The 15,009-nt window shown below is 41.9% G+C and overlaps 1 protein-coding gene across 2 annotated transcripts in view; it reads right to left on the bottom strand.

Annotated features, from left to right (window-relative positions):
• The window catches only part of Usp48 (ubiquitin specific peptidase 48), a 71,111-nt gene that overhangs the window by 43,637 nt on the left and 12,465 nt on the right, over positions 1-15,009 (bottom strand). For both annotated transcript variants that reach the window (XM_070037699.1, XM_070037700.1), the window contains exons 2-9: positions 13,054-13,174; positions 10,334-10,490; positions 9,546-9,673; positions 8,685-8,809; positions 8,017-8,125; positions 5,245-5,378; positions 3,233-3,315; positions 1,332-1,511 (exon numbers count right to left, since the gene is read on the bottom strand). In XM_070037699.1, coding sequence (XP_069893800.1) covers positions 1,332-1,511; positions 3,233-3,315; positions 5,245-5,378; positions 8,017-8,125; positions 8,685-8,809; positions 9,546-9,673; positions 10,334-10,490; positions 13,054-13,174 — 1,037 coding nt within the window. The remainder of the gene's footprint in view (positions 1-1,331; positions 1,512-3,232; positions 3,316-5,244; positions 5,379-8,016; positions 8,126-8,684; positions 8,810-9,545; positions 9,674-10,333; positions 10,491-13,053; positions 13,175-15,009) is intronic.

The raw sequence follows: 15,009 nt of genomic DNA, 5'->3' as shown, positions 1-15,009 counted from the left end.
CTACTCTCACCTGCCATTTTCCAATTTTACAAGATGTAACCAAAGTACGTTTTCTGAGGACAAATCTGGAATAAAGCACTACTACTATGTTGTTATTTTAATATTAGTCTTAAATTCAATTAAATTCAGACTAACATCACTATTGAGGGTACAAAGGATTACATACAATTTCATGATAATTTTCAATAGCTTAAGCTACAAAAAATGGTGAAAATTTCATTTAAAATCAACCTGTACTAAATACGGAGATCCTGTCTCAAAAAGAAAAAAAAACAGAAAGTTATGGAATCTGAAAAGTCATTTTAGATTTTTACTACTTTCCCATTTTCTAGTTGTCCTGCTTATATCTACTTGTTGAACGACATTTAATTTAGTTAAAAACTAAATTCAGCCAGGCACTAGTGGCTCACGCCTATAATCCTAGCTACTCAGGAGGCTGAGATCTGAGGATCGCGGTTCAAAGCCAGCCCGGCAGGAAAGTCTATGAGACTCTTATTTCCAATTAACCACCAGAAAACCATAAATGGCGCTGCTATGGCTCAAGTGGTAGAGCACTGCCTTGAGCTGAAGAGCGGAGGGACAGTGCCCAGGTTCAGAGTTCAAGCCCCATGACCAACCAAAAAAAAACAACAAAACTAAAATCAACTGCTGGAGGCATATAGTTCATGTGGTAGAACATTTGCCTAGCAAACCTTTTAGAGAGAAAAAAGAGAGGAGAGGAAGAATGAGGGAGTAGAGAGGAAAGAAAGGGGATAGGGGAAGTAGAGGAGAGAAAGGGGAGAAAGGGGGAAGAGGAGAGAAAGGGGGGAGAAGAGAGAAGGAAGGGGGACAAAAGAGATGGGGACAGAGAGAGGGAGAGGGAGAGAAAGGGAGAGAGGGGGACAAAAGGGAGAAAGGGAGAGATGGGGGAAGGAAGAAAGAGAGGGAGAGAAGAGAAAGAGGAAGAGAGAGGGAAACAAAGAGGAGGGGGAGGGGGATGGAGAAGAAAGGGGAGAAGGAGAGGGAGAGAGGAAGAGAGACACAGAGACAGAGAGCGCACATGTGCCAACAATGGGGCTTAAACTCCGGTCCTGAGTGCTGTCTCTAAACTATTTTGCTCAAAACTTGAACCACAGCTCCACTTTTGGCTGATGGTTAACTGGAGATAAGTCTCTTGGATTTGCCTGGACTGGCTCTGAAAACATCCTGAGCAACTATGACAAGAGGCACAAGCCAAAGGCATCCAGGTTAGTAGTATGTAACAATCCTGAGCCATAATAATGTAGCAAAAATATTTCTAGTAACAAAATAATTTGTATTTGAAAAGGGCACTCACAACTTAAAGGTTTTACCTAGATCTTCCTCAATCCCTAGCTGCAATTTCTTCCCCTCCATCTTTTCTATGTCTTCATCATTAAACTTATACCATTCGCCAGACTGTGGATCTTTCACATGGGCAATGTAGTGGCCAGAATAAGCACTCACTCCTCTATGTATGAGAACCGCACTGAGCTCATACACGTAAGAGCCACCTGCACAGAGAGAAAGGGAAAATGGAATAGATATTTTGGACAATACTAGTCTTGAAGCTCAAGTACAAGCTGCAACGATTATACATCTTAACACTTCTGATAGAATTTAAAAGCAGCAGACCTTACCTTAAACAGAGTACTATTTCCAAATCTCCATTGCCTGTATAAGTTACGTCCACATAAAACACAGGATCAGGGCATTCAGGATTGATAAACTGAAGCACAATGGACCTTATCCTAACTAGTTAGGGCCATATGCTTACAAGAAACAAGTGTTCACACTTAATTGAGCATTGGTGGCTGATGCCTGTAATCCTAGCTACACAGGAGGCTGAGATTTGAGGATCAGGGTTCTAGGCTAGCCCTAGCCATAATGTCAATGAGACTTTTTTTTGGTTGGTCATGGGGCTTGAACTCAGGGCCTGGGCACTCTCCCTGAGCTTTTTCACTCAAGGTTAGTGCTCTACCATGCTGAGCCACAGGTGGGCCACTTCTAGTTTCCTGGTAGTTGATTAGAGATAAAAGTCTCAGGGTTGCTGGGCGCTAGTGGCTCCCACCTGTAATCCTAGCTACTCAGGAGGCTGAGATCAGCCCAGGCAGGAAAGTCCATGAGACTCTTATCTCCAATTAACCACCCGAAAAGTGGTGCTGTGGCAAGTGGTACTGTGGCTCAAGTGGTAGAGCGCTTACCTTGAGCTGGAGAGTTCATCTAGGTCTAGAGTTCAAGCCCCATGACCAACCAAACAAACAAACAAACAAAAAAAAAAAGCCTCAGGGACTTTCCTGCCCAGGCCAGCTTTGAACTGAGATCCTCAGAGCAGCTAGGTTTACTGGCGTGAGCCATCAGAGCCACTGTGAGACTCTTATCTCCACAATATACTACTAAAAAACCAGAAGTGGAACTGTGACTCAAGTAGTAGAGCACCAGCCTTGAGTGAAAAAGCTAAGGGATGGTGACTCACTCCTGTAATCCTAGGTACTCGGGAGGCTGAGGTCTGAGGATCACAGTTCAAAGCCAGCTCAGGCAAAAAAATCTGAGATTCTTATCAAAAAAAAACCCAGAAAACTGGCAGTGGTGCTGTGGCTCAAGTGGTAGAGCACTTGCCTTGAGCTGAAGAGCTGAGGGACAGCACCAAGGCCCAGAGTTCAAGCCCCACAATTGACCCCCCCCCCCAAAAAAAAGAGGCTGAGATCTGAGGATAGCAGTTCAAAGTTAGCCCAGGCAGGAAAGTCTGTGAGACTTTTTTTTTTTTTTTTTTCGCCAGTCCTGGGACCTGAACTACTGTCCCTGGGCTCCTTTTGCTTAAGGCTAGAGCCACAGTGCCACTTTTGGCTTTTCCTGTGATTAATGGGAGTTAAGAGTCTCACAGACATTTCTGCCCAGGCTGGCTTTGAACTGCAGTCCTCAGATCCCAGCCTCCTGAGTAGCTAGGATTATAGGCATGAGCCACTGACACCAACCCAATGGAGTCAGGACAACAATATTTAGACTAAGATAACAAGTACGTGAGTTCAGGGTAGCAAAACACCTTTGTCATTCTTTAGTATTAACTTTTAGGTCCTTAGTCATATTGACTTAGGTGCTCTACTGAGAGGCAATGTGAGAAACATCTCCCCCAAATGCCTTTGTTTTCAGAGGTTAGCAAATATTTGTTACTCATCACAAGATCACAAGTTACAGCTCTGAGCATTATAACCATCACTGCTTGTTTAAAATTTACCTTTATGTTCCACATAAGGCTCCATATCCAAAATTTCTGAGAAGCCAATGTAGGTATTCAGCTTTTTTTTATGTCCAGTTTGCCTAACCAAAAGAAAAGCTGATTACATTTATATATACCACAGACAGAAAACAATCAGAAAACAATGGATAAGCTCTACCAGGGTTTGGGGCTTTTTTTGGGGGGAAGGGGGGTCAGTGTGGGGCTTGAACTGAGGGCCTGAGTCCCTTTGTACTCAAGATTAGCACTCCACCACTTGAGCCACAGCACCACTTCTGTTTTTTTGAGTGGTTAATTGGAGATAAGAGTCTCACAGGGACTTTTCTGCCCAGGCCAGCTTTCCAACTGCGATCTTCAGATCTCATTCTCCTGAGTAGCTGGGATTACAAGTGTGAACCACTGGTGACCAGCTCTTTCTACCAGATTTTTTTTTCGGGGGGGGGGGGGGGGAGGGGAGGGTTGGGGCGGGGAGGAGTGGAAGAGAAGGGAGGTGTGCTTAAACTCAGGACCTGGGCACTGTCCCTGAGCTTCTTCTGCTCAAGGCTAGCACTCTACTACTTGAGCCACAGTGGCTTTTTATGTTTATATGGTACTGAGGAATCACACCCAGGGCTTCATGAATGCTAGGCAAGCACTCTACCACTAAGCCACATTCCCAGCCCTCTACCAGGTATTTTAACAAACTCAACAGCAGCTAGATTTCACTTAGCATTGTAATAATTTGTATGTATGATCAGTAAACAATTCTGCTTTATGGAGAAACAAAGGAGGAGGCTACAATGCTTGATAAGAAATGTACTCATTATCTCGCCCATGTAATTGTAACTCCTCTGTACAGTATTTTCACAATTAAAAAAAAATTCTGCTTTATGACTGTGCAAAATAATAATGAACAGGGGCTGGGAAGGTGGCTCAGTGGTAGAGCACTTGCCTTGCATGGCTGAGGCCCTGGGTTCGATTCCCCAGCACCACATAAGCAAAAGGAAAAAGCCGGAAGTGGTGCTGTGGCTCAAGTAGTAGAGCGCTAGCCTTGAGCTGAAGAGCTGAGTGACAGTGTCCAGGCCCAGAGTTCAGGCCCCACGACCAGACCCAAAAAAAAAAAAAAAAAAAAAAAAAAATGAACAGGATAAAAGGCTTAAGTTCCAAATATAGCTTATATCAAGAGAACACTGGACATGTGCAAAACTGCTTTCAATTCAGTTACAAGATGAAAAATACAGTCCCTTGGAAGAGAAGATATTATTGTATAAAATTTTCCTGTACTGCTGGATGCCGGTGGCTCATACCTATAATCCTAGCTATTGAGGAGGCTGAGATCTGAGGATCATGGTTCAAAGCCAGCCTGGGCAGAAAAGTCTGTGAGACTTTGATCTCCAATAAACCACTAGAAAACTGGAAGTGGCATTGTGGCTCAAGAGGTAGAGCGCTTGCCTTGAGCTGAAGAGTGCAGGGACAGCATCCAGGCCCAGAGTACAACCCCCACAACCAACAACAAAAAAAAACTTCCTGTACCATATTACATATAATAAAAGTGTATCAAGGTAATTCATTTGCAGTTTTTAGTAATTTCTTATCATAAAAAAGTAAAAATTCCCTACTCAGAAGGCTGAGATCTGAGGGTCACAGTCTGAAGTCAGCCAGGGTAGGAAAAGTCTGTGAGACTCTTTATCTTCAATTAACTACAAGAAAACTGGAAATGGCCCTGTACCTCAAGTGGTAGAGCATTTAGCCTCGAGCAAAAAAAGCCCAGGGACAGTACCCTTGAGACCACCATCAACAAAACATAAATTCTCCTACTTCTATAGTTCTCAGCTCTACACAGTTGGCTTGTTTAAAATTTTTTTACTTATAAAACCATGACATTTTGAAATATTGGTATTTCAAGATCATAGGCATCATCTATACCATACATTGTAAAATCCTTAACTTTTAAAGTTCAATTATTTTATTATCTCCTTCCCATGGCCAATCTGCAAGTCTGACAAAGACCCTCAGTACTTGAACATATTTACCTGTCAAAGACAAAACGCATGAGCTGCAAGTTCAGAGTGCAAGGAAGGCTAAGGAGTCGAATCTTTCTCGTAGCATTCTGTTTGCTTTGACAATTTTCACAAAAGTATCGATTGTCTCCTTCTAACTTTTCTTCCTGATCAGGAAATAAGACGTGGTTAAAAAAGAAGATATCAGCCAGGCACCAATGGCTTACAACTGTAATACTAGTTACTCAGGAGAGATCTGAGAATGATGGTTCAAAACTAGCCCTGGGCTGGGAATGTGGCTTAGTGGCAGAGTACTTCCCTAGCATGCATGAAGCCCTGGGTTCAATTCCTCAGTACCACATAAAGGCAGAAGTGGCATTGTGGCTCAAGTGATAGAGTGCTAGCATTGAGCAAAAGCTCTGGGGTAGTTCCCAGGCCCTGAGTTCAACCCCAGGGCTAGGAAAAAAATATAAAAATTAAGCTAGCCCTGGCAGGAAATTCTGTGAGATTCATCTCCTATAAATTAAAAAAAACAAAAAAACAAAAAAAAGTAGAGACCCACAAGATTAACAGTAACTTAGCTCTAATATTATCAATTTATTTGCAATGATATTTAAAGTAATATGATTTTTTTAACACAAGGTGTTTTTTTTTTTAAAGAAATGTAGTGCTATGGTCTCCCTGATATGTGGATGTTAAATCCAAAATGCAAGGAGATATGACAAAGTAAACAGGACTCGAGAAACAAAGGACCTCCACTCAACTTGTCATATCAATTCTAAATGACTACATGTTCTTGACCCTATATATGGATGGGAGGGAAGCTAGGAGGGCCCAGAATTAAAAGGAAATGGGAAAATATGCAACAGAGGGGCCCATCAGCTGCACTGGACATTGATGAAAACAAACTAAGCAACTCAAGGGCACTGATGGGAGGGAAGGAAAAAGAGGGAAAGAGGGAATAGCTTATACTAAGCAAAAGGAAAGAAAGGTACATATCACCTGATGTGGAAGAAATAGTTGTATTGTCAAAGCCCATAGAATTCACAAACATTATATACTATGATAATGACAATTTGCTTTGTGAATGTTAAAATGTGTTTGTGAATTTAACTAAGTATCACATCTCACAATACTGTGAAATTTGAGAAATTTATGTAATCACTTAATCTCAATAAAAAAATTATTAAAAAAAAAAAAAAAGAAAGAAATGTAGTGCTAAATGCTCACAGCTGTAATCCTACTCAGGGTCCCAGCTACTGAACTTTTGCTTCATACAAAGTACTCAGGAAATATTCAGCTGAATATATTCAACAGACCATTACTTCAGGCATTCTAATATATGTTCTAAAGAAGTAGAAAAGCACAATATTTTAAGACAGGAAGCTGTATACAATATTTTCATCTATTACCAACATGTCATACTTGGCAACTAAAATTTCCTCTAGAAGTTTCCCATTAAGCCAAAAAGGAACGACACTGTACCTCTCTCTATATAAAGTAGTGGGGGGAAGCAGGGCTTCCAAACCTTAGTACTACTCTGTCCATGTGTATAAAATGTAAAAATATGGCATGGAGGATTATAGAAATATGGAGCGAAAGCCAGGCGCCAGTGGCTCACCCATGTAATCCTACCTACTCAGGAGGCTGAGATCTGAGGATCTCAGTTCAAAGCCAGCCTGGGCTTATCTTATCTCCAATAAACCACTCAGAAAACTGGAAGTGGCACTGTGGCTCTAGTGGTAGTGTGCTCACTTTAAGCTGAATAGTGCCTAGGCCCAAAGTTCAAGCCCCATGACTGACCAAAAAAAAAAAAAAAAAAATGTATTTAGTCAATGACTCATGCCTGTAATCCGAGCTACTCAGGAGGCTAAGATCTGAGGACCAAAGTTTGAAGCCATTCTGGGCAGGAAAGTCTGTGAGAATCTTATCTCCAATTAAACACCAAAAAAGCCAGAAGTGGGGCTGTGTCTCAAGTCATGAAGCACTAGCCTTGAGCAAAAAGGATCTGGGATATTACCCAGTCCCTGAGTTTAAGCCTCATGGCATTAAAAAAAAAAATGTATTTAATGCTTCCTAACTGTCATTATATGAAAAGGAAAATGCTGGACTGGGAAGGTAGCTCAGTGATAGAGTGCTTGCCTTGCATGCAAGAGGCCCTGGGTTTGATTTCTCAGCACCACATAAACAGAAAAAGCCGGAAGTGGTGCCGTGGTTGGTTCAAGTGGTAGAGTGCTAGCCTTGAGCTGAAGAGCTGAGGGACAGAGCCCAAGCCCAGAGTTCAAGACCCACGACCGACAAAAAAAAAAGTAAAATGCTTGGGCTAGGAAGGTGGCTCAGTGGTAGAGTGCTTGCCTTGCATGCCTGAGGCCCTGGGTTCAATTCCTCAGCACCACATAAGCAAAAAGCTGGAAGTGGCGCTGTGGCTCAAGTGGTAGAGCACTAGCCTTCAGCTGAAGAGCTGAGGGACAGTGCCCAGGCCCAGAGTTCAGGACCCACGACCGGACCCAAAAAAAAAAAAAGTAAAATGCTGTGTATATAGTTATGTATCTATGTTGTACAAAAATACATAACTACACACAAAGTAACTTGCAGTAGCCAAAAATTACTTTAAGATGCTGCCTGTGTCAGTACTTGGCATTTCATGCACAGAAAAAGCTGAACTAGTCAAATAATAATTTAATCAAAATACCATTCAGAATAGCATATAACTATATTTGTATGTTTTTTATTGTAAAAATGCTGTACAAAAGGAACAAATAACTCTTAATGAGTAGCAACAATATATAATCAAAATTTCAATACCTTTAAAAATTCTGAGATACAATCTGTTAACTGTTTATGGCCTTGGATATTTAACTCCAGTTCATAGAACTTTGATAAAAGCTTAGATTCTCTGCCACACTGATTGCAACTACAATAAAGAGTGATAAAATTAAGATTAGAATGAGACAAGCAATAAAATACTATTGTATCACATTCTAGAAAGACATAAAAAAAAACTTATAATCGCCATTTGTTCTCTCTCATAAAAATTATGCTATATATTACAAGTTAGATTAAAAACAGAAAGTGTATGGTGAGACCTAGTACTGTATGCATGGGAAATCCAAAAGGAGTACTATACATTTGCTCTTAGTTTTCTAGCCAGCTCGAGTCTTCCTCTTTGAAATCACTCCACACAGTCTGTATACAGTGAATGGCAAGAGTTGAATCAGATGCAGTTCCCAACAACACCTGGTTGGGGCCAACTGCAATTAGCAAGTCAGTTGTTTACCCGTTCCTGTAGAAACGCACTGCTATAAATATTTCAGGTCCCATGATAACCCACAAAGGCAAAACAGATCTGGACTGAAAATCAGACAACATACAAGCAACAGTCTTACAATAAAATGTACCATGAAAAAGTCGGAATAGACTCAGAGTTACATACAAGTACTCCCCACAGAACTGCCAAAGTCAAACAGACTTACACAGTTACATACGCGTACTCCCCACAGAACTGCTGCTGCACAATGTTCCTCACATCTGGATTCTTTTGTTTAGACAATGTATCTTCCAACAGAGACATAAAGAGCTTAGAAAACTCCTGGGCATCCTATAAATGTGAATAAAAAGAAAATTTCTATCTTATTTGACAAGCTCTAATACAAATTTTACAGGTTTCAGAAACTTCCTATCCTTAGCATTTTAAAAGAAGGACTGCAGCTATGGTGAGTCAGTTTGAGCCCACATGTTTATTTTCAGAAGTGCAATCAGATGTAAAGTATATACTAAGTAGCAAATAAAGACACTGATAACCAAAAACAGAAAAATATTAATTCTTAAAAAGCATTCTATTTCATCCTACTTTATGAACACGAAAAAAAGAACACTTAGGTGTAAGGTCTGCCCTGGGCCATGTAGGCCCTGTGCAGACACCTCCCAACCTCTTGGCTAAGTTTCTGCCCAGTATCTCTGTTACCTAGGTAATTGGCACACCTGGAAATAGTCACCTCCCTCCTGCTAGGTTACATCCTGGGTGGCCCTCAGATCACACCTCCCATGTGACCATAGGAGGGTCCCAGACCGAGGGCACATCCAGATCCAATGTGGTCACACCTTTACCCCACCAGGTCACATCTCTTCCTGTCCCTGGCCTATATAACTCCTGACCTGGGGGTGGGTCTCCCCTCTTTCGACCATGCCTCTCCATCACCATGCACGGCTGGGGCAGCAGTTCAGTAAATAAACTTCTTTTCCTGCCTGAACAGCATCTGGTGTTCTCATCAGCTATTTAATATACCTTACATTAAGTACTTCTGAACGCCAAAAATATTAAAAATATTTCCTACCTGCTGTTGCCCAGTGTCCAAGCCCAAGGCTTTCACAAATCCTGAAGGATCAATGTATCGTCTATTGCTGTTTTGCAGCAAAGCAAACAGGTATTGGAGATGCTCACAAATTGTCTGAGGCTCATAATCTATTAATAGAAAAGTATAAGGTTTTCCTGTTTCTCCCTTGGGCAGGGTGGCTACATATATGCATGAGCATCTATGCTTAAGTCAGCCTTAACTACATAGTGTGAGACTTGTTTCAAATACACACACCCTTGTCCAGAATGTTTGAAAATGTTTTACAAACACTATTAAAGGCTTTATTTATAAACTATTAATTAAGAACTATAGGAATGAAGCATCATACTTACAGCCCCTTCCCCTTTCCTCTTCACCTGCCAGAAACTAGTAATCACCTGACTGTGAGTCGGCAAAGGACCCCAGACTCTGAGGTCACTTCCACATCCGCTAAGGTCATTTCCTGAACCACCCTAGTCCTGCCCCCCTCCGATAGTGAAAGGTTCCCCGGGCTCAGAGATCACTTCCACAACCGCTGTGGTCCCACCTCTGGCCTCCCACCTTTCCCTGTATAATCTAGCTCAATATGAATTCCCTCCTCTTTTTCTCTTTTTCCTTTCCATCTTTCTCTGTATACCTCCATCTCTTGCAGGCCAGCAGTTAGCTCTCCCCCTCAATAAACTCTCTTCTGCCTGAACCAGGTGGCAGTTTCCTTTTGGCTGAACCTTACAGTCAGTAATTAGTGGCCAAGCACTGAAAGTAAGCCCTCCCCCACCATGCCTTCCAACCTTTCTCCTCTCGGACGCCATCTCTTGTCACGTAGTCACTACAGGTACTTGGACATAAGTACAGTGCCTGCCGAAGCTCCAGGTTGAGAAACCACACTTGAAGAAATGTGTTAACGTAACAAGTGGCTCCAAGGTTAGTCAGGCCCACAAATGAGTTCTATACAAACACAAGATTATAATTATAAAATTAATTCCCCATGAGGGTAAAAGTTTATAAAAGGTTTCCTTGTATTTTCAAAGTAAGGATCTGTAAGCCTGGTAACTGGCATGGTAAAAACCACATCACATTTCTCGTGGCTGCAGGTGGGCATAACTTTCATGCAAGCACCACTATCATTTGACCACAGCAGTGGATAACTCAACTCTTAACATATACATTGCCTTCTCTAGCTATTTAAATCTAAAATGAGAACAGATGATTCTCAAATAGATTATCTGGACATGTATAACCCAGGCTTTTCCTTTGTTACTTTTTTTTTTTTATCATGGGGGATTGAACGCGGCCTGGGCACTGTCCCTCAGCTCTTCAGCTCAAAGTGAGAACTCTACCTGTTAAGCCACAGCACCACTTCAGGTTTTCTGGTTGTTTATTGGAGATAAGAATCTCATTTTCTTGCCCAGGCTGGCTTTTGAACTGTGATCATCAGATCTCAGCCTCCTGAGTAACTAGGAATACGGGTGCCCAGCTCCTTTGCTACATTCTTTTTTTTTCCTTCGGTCATGGAGCTCAAACTCTGGGCCTGGGCACTGTCCCTGAGCTTTTCGGCTCAAGGCAAGTGCTCTACCACTTGAGCCACAGCGCCATTTCCGTTTTCTGGTAGTTAATTGGAGATGGACTTTCCTGCCCAATGGCTCTGAACTGTGATCCTCAGATCTCAGCCTCCTGAGTAGCTAGGATTATTGGCATGAGCTACCAATGTACTGTTGTTGTAGTGGTTTTTTTCTAATACATGAAATATTTAAGTACAAAATAACATTAAAAAATATAAGCTCAAGAAAGCAAAGTTGCCGGGCACCGGTGGCTCATGCCTGTAATCCTAAATACTCAGGAGGCTGAGATCTGAGGATCACAGTTCAAAGCCAGCCTGGGCAAGAAAGTGCATGAGACTCTTATCTCCAATAAACCACTAGAAAACCAGAAGTATCACTGTGGCTCAAGCAGTAGGGTGCTCACCTTGAGCCGAAGAGCACAGAGACAGCGACCAAGCCCAGAGTTCAAGCCCCACGAGCGACAAAACAAAAACAAAAACCAAGTTACATAGCATTATAGGAATTTGCTTGAATTTTATCACTTTTTTTTTTTTTTTTTTGATCTGGTCGTGTAGGCTGAACTCTGGGCCTGGGCGCTGTCCCTCAGCTCTTCAGCTCAAGGCTAGCGCTTTACCACTTGAGCCACAGCACCACTTCTGGCTTTTTTCTGCTTATGTGGTGCTGAGGAATCGAACCCTGGGCCTCATGCATGCGAGGCAAGCACTCTACCACTGAGCCAACTTCCCAGCCCCTGAATTTTATCACTTCTTGTACCAACATTTTAAGTACAAAATAAAATAGGTAATATTAAAGTGAACACAGACTCTACATTCAAACTAAAACTATTCAAAGACTTACTGGATTATATCAGACTAGCTTGAAAGCCTAAGGTCATAGGCTTGGGTACTGCTCAGTGACAGAGCACTTGTCTAGTATGTAAAAGCCCTGAGTTTTGTCCTCAGAACTACAAAAAATAAACTTAAGCCAGGCACCAATGACTCACACCTATAATCTTAACTACTCAGGAGACTGAGATCTAATGATCTAGGTTTGAAGACAACCTGGACAGACAAATCCATGAGACTTTTAAATCTAACTAATAAAAAGCTACATGTAGAAATGTGGCTCAAATGGTAGAGTACCAGCCTTGACAGAGAAAAAAACAAGCAGGAGTGCAAAGCTGTGAGTTCAAGCCCCAGTACTGGCACATACATACACATATACATGCATAAAGATGAGTTGCACACAATTTAACTATGGCTAGTGATGTCTAACTAGCCCAACCCCCAAAATCAGGTAATTTAACAACTGTTCCAATTCAACAGCTGACACTATGCAAAACAAATGTACATATCACCCAATGTGGAAGAAATAACTGCATTGTCAAAGCTCATAAAACTCATAAATGCTATAGACTACGATAGACAATTTGCCCCATGAAAGTGAGAATGTGTTTGTGAATTTAACTAAGCATCACTATCCCACAATACTGTGAAATTTGGGAAATTATGTAATCACTTAATCACAAAAAAAAAAAACTGTTCCAATTCAAGCCATGAGTCTTCAGTTATACTGCTTGTCTTAGGTTACATATAATCAAAGTTTCTTGTTTTCTTGTAGTGCTAATGATGGAATCCAAAGCCACAAGCATATGAGACAACAACTCTTCTACCTGCAGGCCACATTCCCATCCCAGTAGTGGTTTCCAATCACAGGCACAAAACAAAAGCCAAAACTAAGGAATTTCACACAACAGTGACTTAGAAAATGACCGTTTAGCCAGGCGCCAATGGCTTACACCTGTAATCCTAGCTACTCAGGAGGCTGAGATGTGAGGATCGAGGTTCAAAGCCAGCCCGGGCAGGAAAGTCTGTGAGACTGTTATCTCTAATAACCACCAGAAGTGGCACTGTGGCTCAAGCAAAGCCCCATGACCAACAAAAAAAGAAAGAAAGAAAATGACAGTTTACCTTTTTTCTCCTCTCACAGTTGGGATCATCGATGTTATGAAAACTATTTTCATCTATTTCTCCTAGCCAAATATGCTCACCAATCCCAACGAGGCAATTTGGATTTCCTTTGCAGTTTCGTCTATGAAAAAAAAATTAAAAACACACAGTAGAAATAAGGTACATTATAAACACATATGCATATACGTAAGTTTTCTGAATATGTGTGTTCATGTGTTACTGAGTTAGGGCTATTTTATTTTTTCAAACATAGATACAGCTGGCTGCAAGTAGCTCACACCTGTAATCTTACCTACGCAGGAGGCTGAGATCTAAGGATAGTAGTTCAAAGCCAGCCTGGGCAGGAAAGTCTGTGAGACTCATATCCAATTAACCACTCAAAAGCCAGAAATGGAGCTGTGGCTCAAAGTGGTAGAGTGCTAACCTTGAGCAGAAGAGCTCAGGGACAATGCCCTAGCCCTAAGCTCAAGCTCCATCAATAAACACACACACACACACACACACACACACACACACACACACACACACACACACACACACACACACACACACACACACACACACACACACACACACACACACACACACACACACACACACACACACACACACACACACACACACCCAAAGGTGGAAGAAACCCTAAATTCAGAAGAAACAAGCCAGATGTGGTGGTGCATGTCTAGCATCCAGCCCTGGAGAGGCAGAGGCACTTAAGACCTCCTTTCCCTAGTCATGGGAAGTGAGCTCACAAATCTAAATCAACAGATCTTAATTTTTAAATATTTGACACACACACACAAAAAGCAGGGTACCCTGAGGGAAATTACAAAGATTAACCTTTAACAAGATATCTTGCTGATCCCCAACAGTAAGTACATGCTTACTCAATCAATGAAATATCGGATAGAGACATGTTAAAAAGTCAACTAGAAATGGGCACATATCCCACAGATAAATCTGGCAAAAAAATATTAACAGTAGGATAACCAACCAATGACAATAGGATCATAATTTATTATGAGTCCATGGCTTCATAGTGAGATGGTAGATAGATTAAAGAAAAATCTCCCACCGGGTGCTGGTGGCTCACACCTGTAATCCTAGCTACTCAGGAAGCTGAGATCTAAGGATCGCGCTTTAAAGCCAGCCCGGGCAGGAAAGACTATGAGACTCCTATCTCCAATAAACCACCAGAAAACCGTAAGTGGTGCTGTAGCTCAAGTGGTAGAGTACTCAACTTGAGCTGAAGATCTGAGGGACAGCACCCAGGCCCAGTTCAAGCCCCACAACCAACAAAAAGAAAAAAAAAAAAGAAAAAGAAAAACCTGTCAGCCATCAGTGGCTCATGCCTACAAACAGACTAGCTACTCAGGACAGACGTTCAAAGCCAGCCTGAGTAGGAAAGTTAAACTACCAAAAAGCCAGAAGTGGAGCTCTGACTCAAGTGGTAGAGTGCTAGCCTTGAGCAAAGCAGCTCAGGGACAGTGCTCAGATCCTGAGTTCAAGCCTCAATACCCGCATGAAAGGAAGGAAAAAGAGAGAGCCATATGCCAGTGGCTCACACTTGTAATCCTAGCTACTCAGGAGGCTGAGATCTGAGGATCACAGTTCGAAACCAGCCTGAGCAAGAAAGGTTGTAAGACTCGTCTCCAATAAACTACTCAGAAAAAACTGGAAGTGGTACTGTAGCTCAAGTAGTAGAGCGTTGGCTTGAGCACAAAGGATATTCAGGGGCAGGGTCCAAGCCTCGTGTTCAAGCCCTAAGGTGGGGGAAGGGAGGAACGGGACATGGAATATCTTCTAAAGAAAGCTAGCTGTCAAAGAGGAAGGAACAATTGAATTGGAAACTCACCATTTGGCATCCACCAGAAAGAAATCAGGCATGAATCATCCACAGTAAGCTATGTCTCAAAGTATCAGAGCACATATTTATTAATTACAAAGGGGAAAATA

Source organism: Dipodomys merriami, unplaced genomic scaffold (genome assembly GCF_024711535.1).
Source record: "Dipodomys merriami isolate MVZ:Mamm:240054 unplaced genomic scaffold, mDipMer1.0.p SCAF_28, whole genome shotgun sequence".
NCBI lineage: Eukaryota > Metazoa > Chordata > Mammalia > Rodentia > Heteromyidae > Dipodomys > Dipodomys merriami.
Note: the sequence above shows the minus strand (reverse complement) of the source record. Positions and strands in the feature narration are given on the sequence as shown.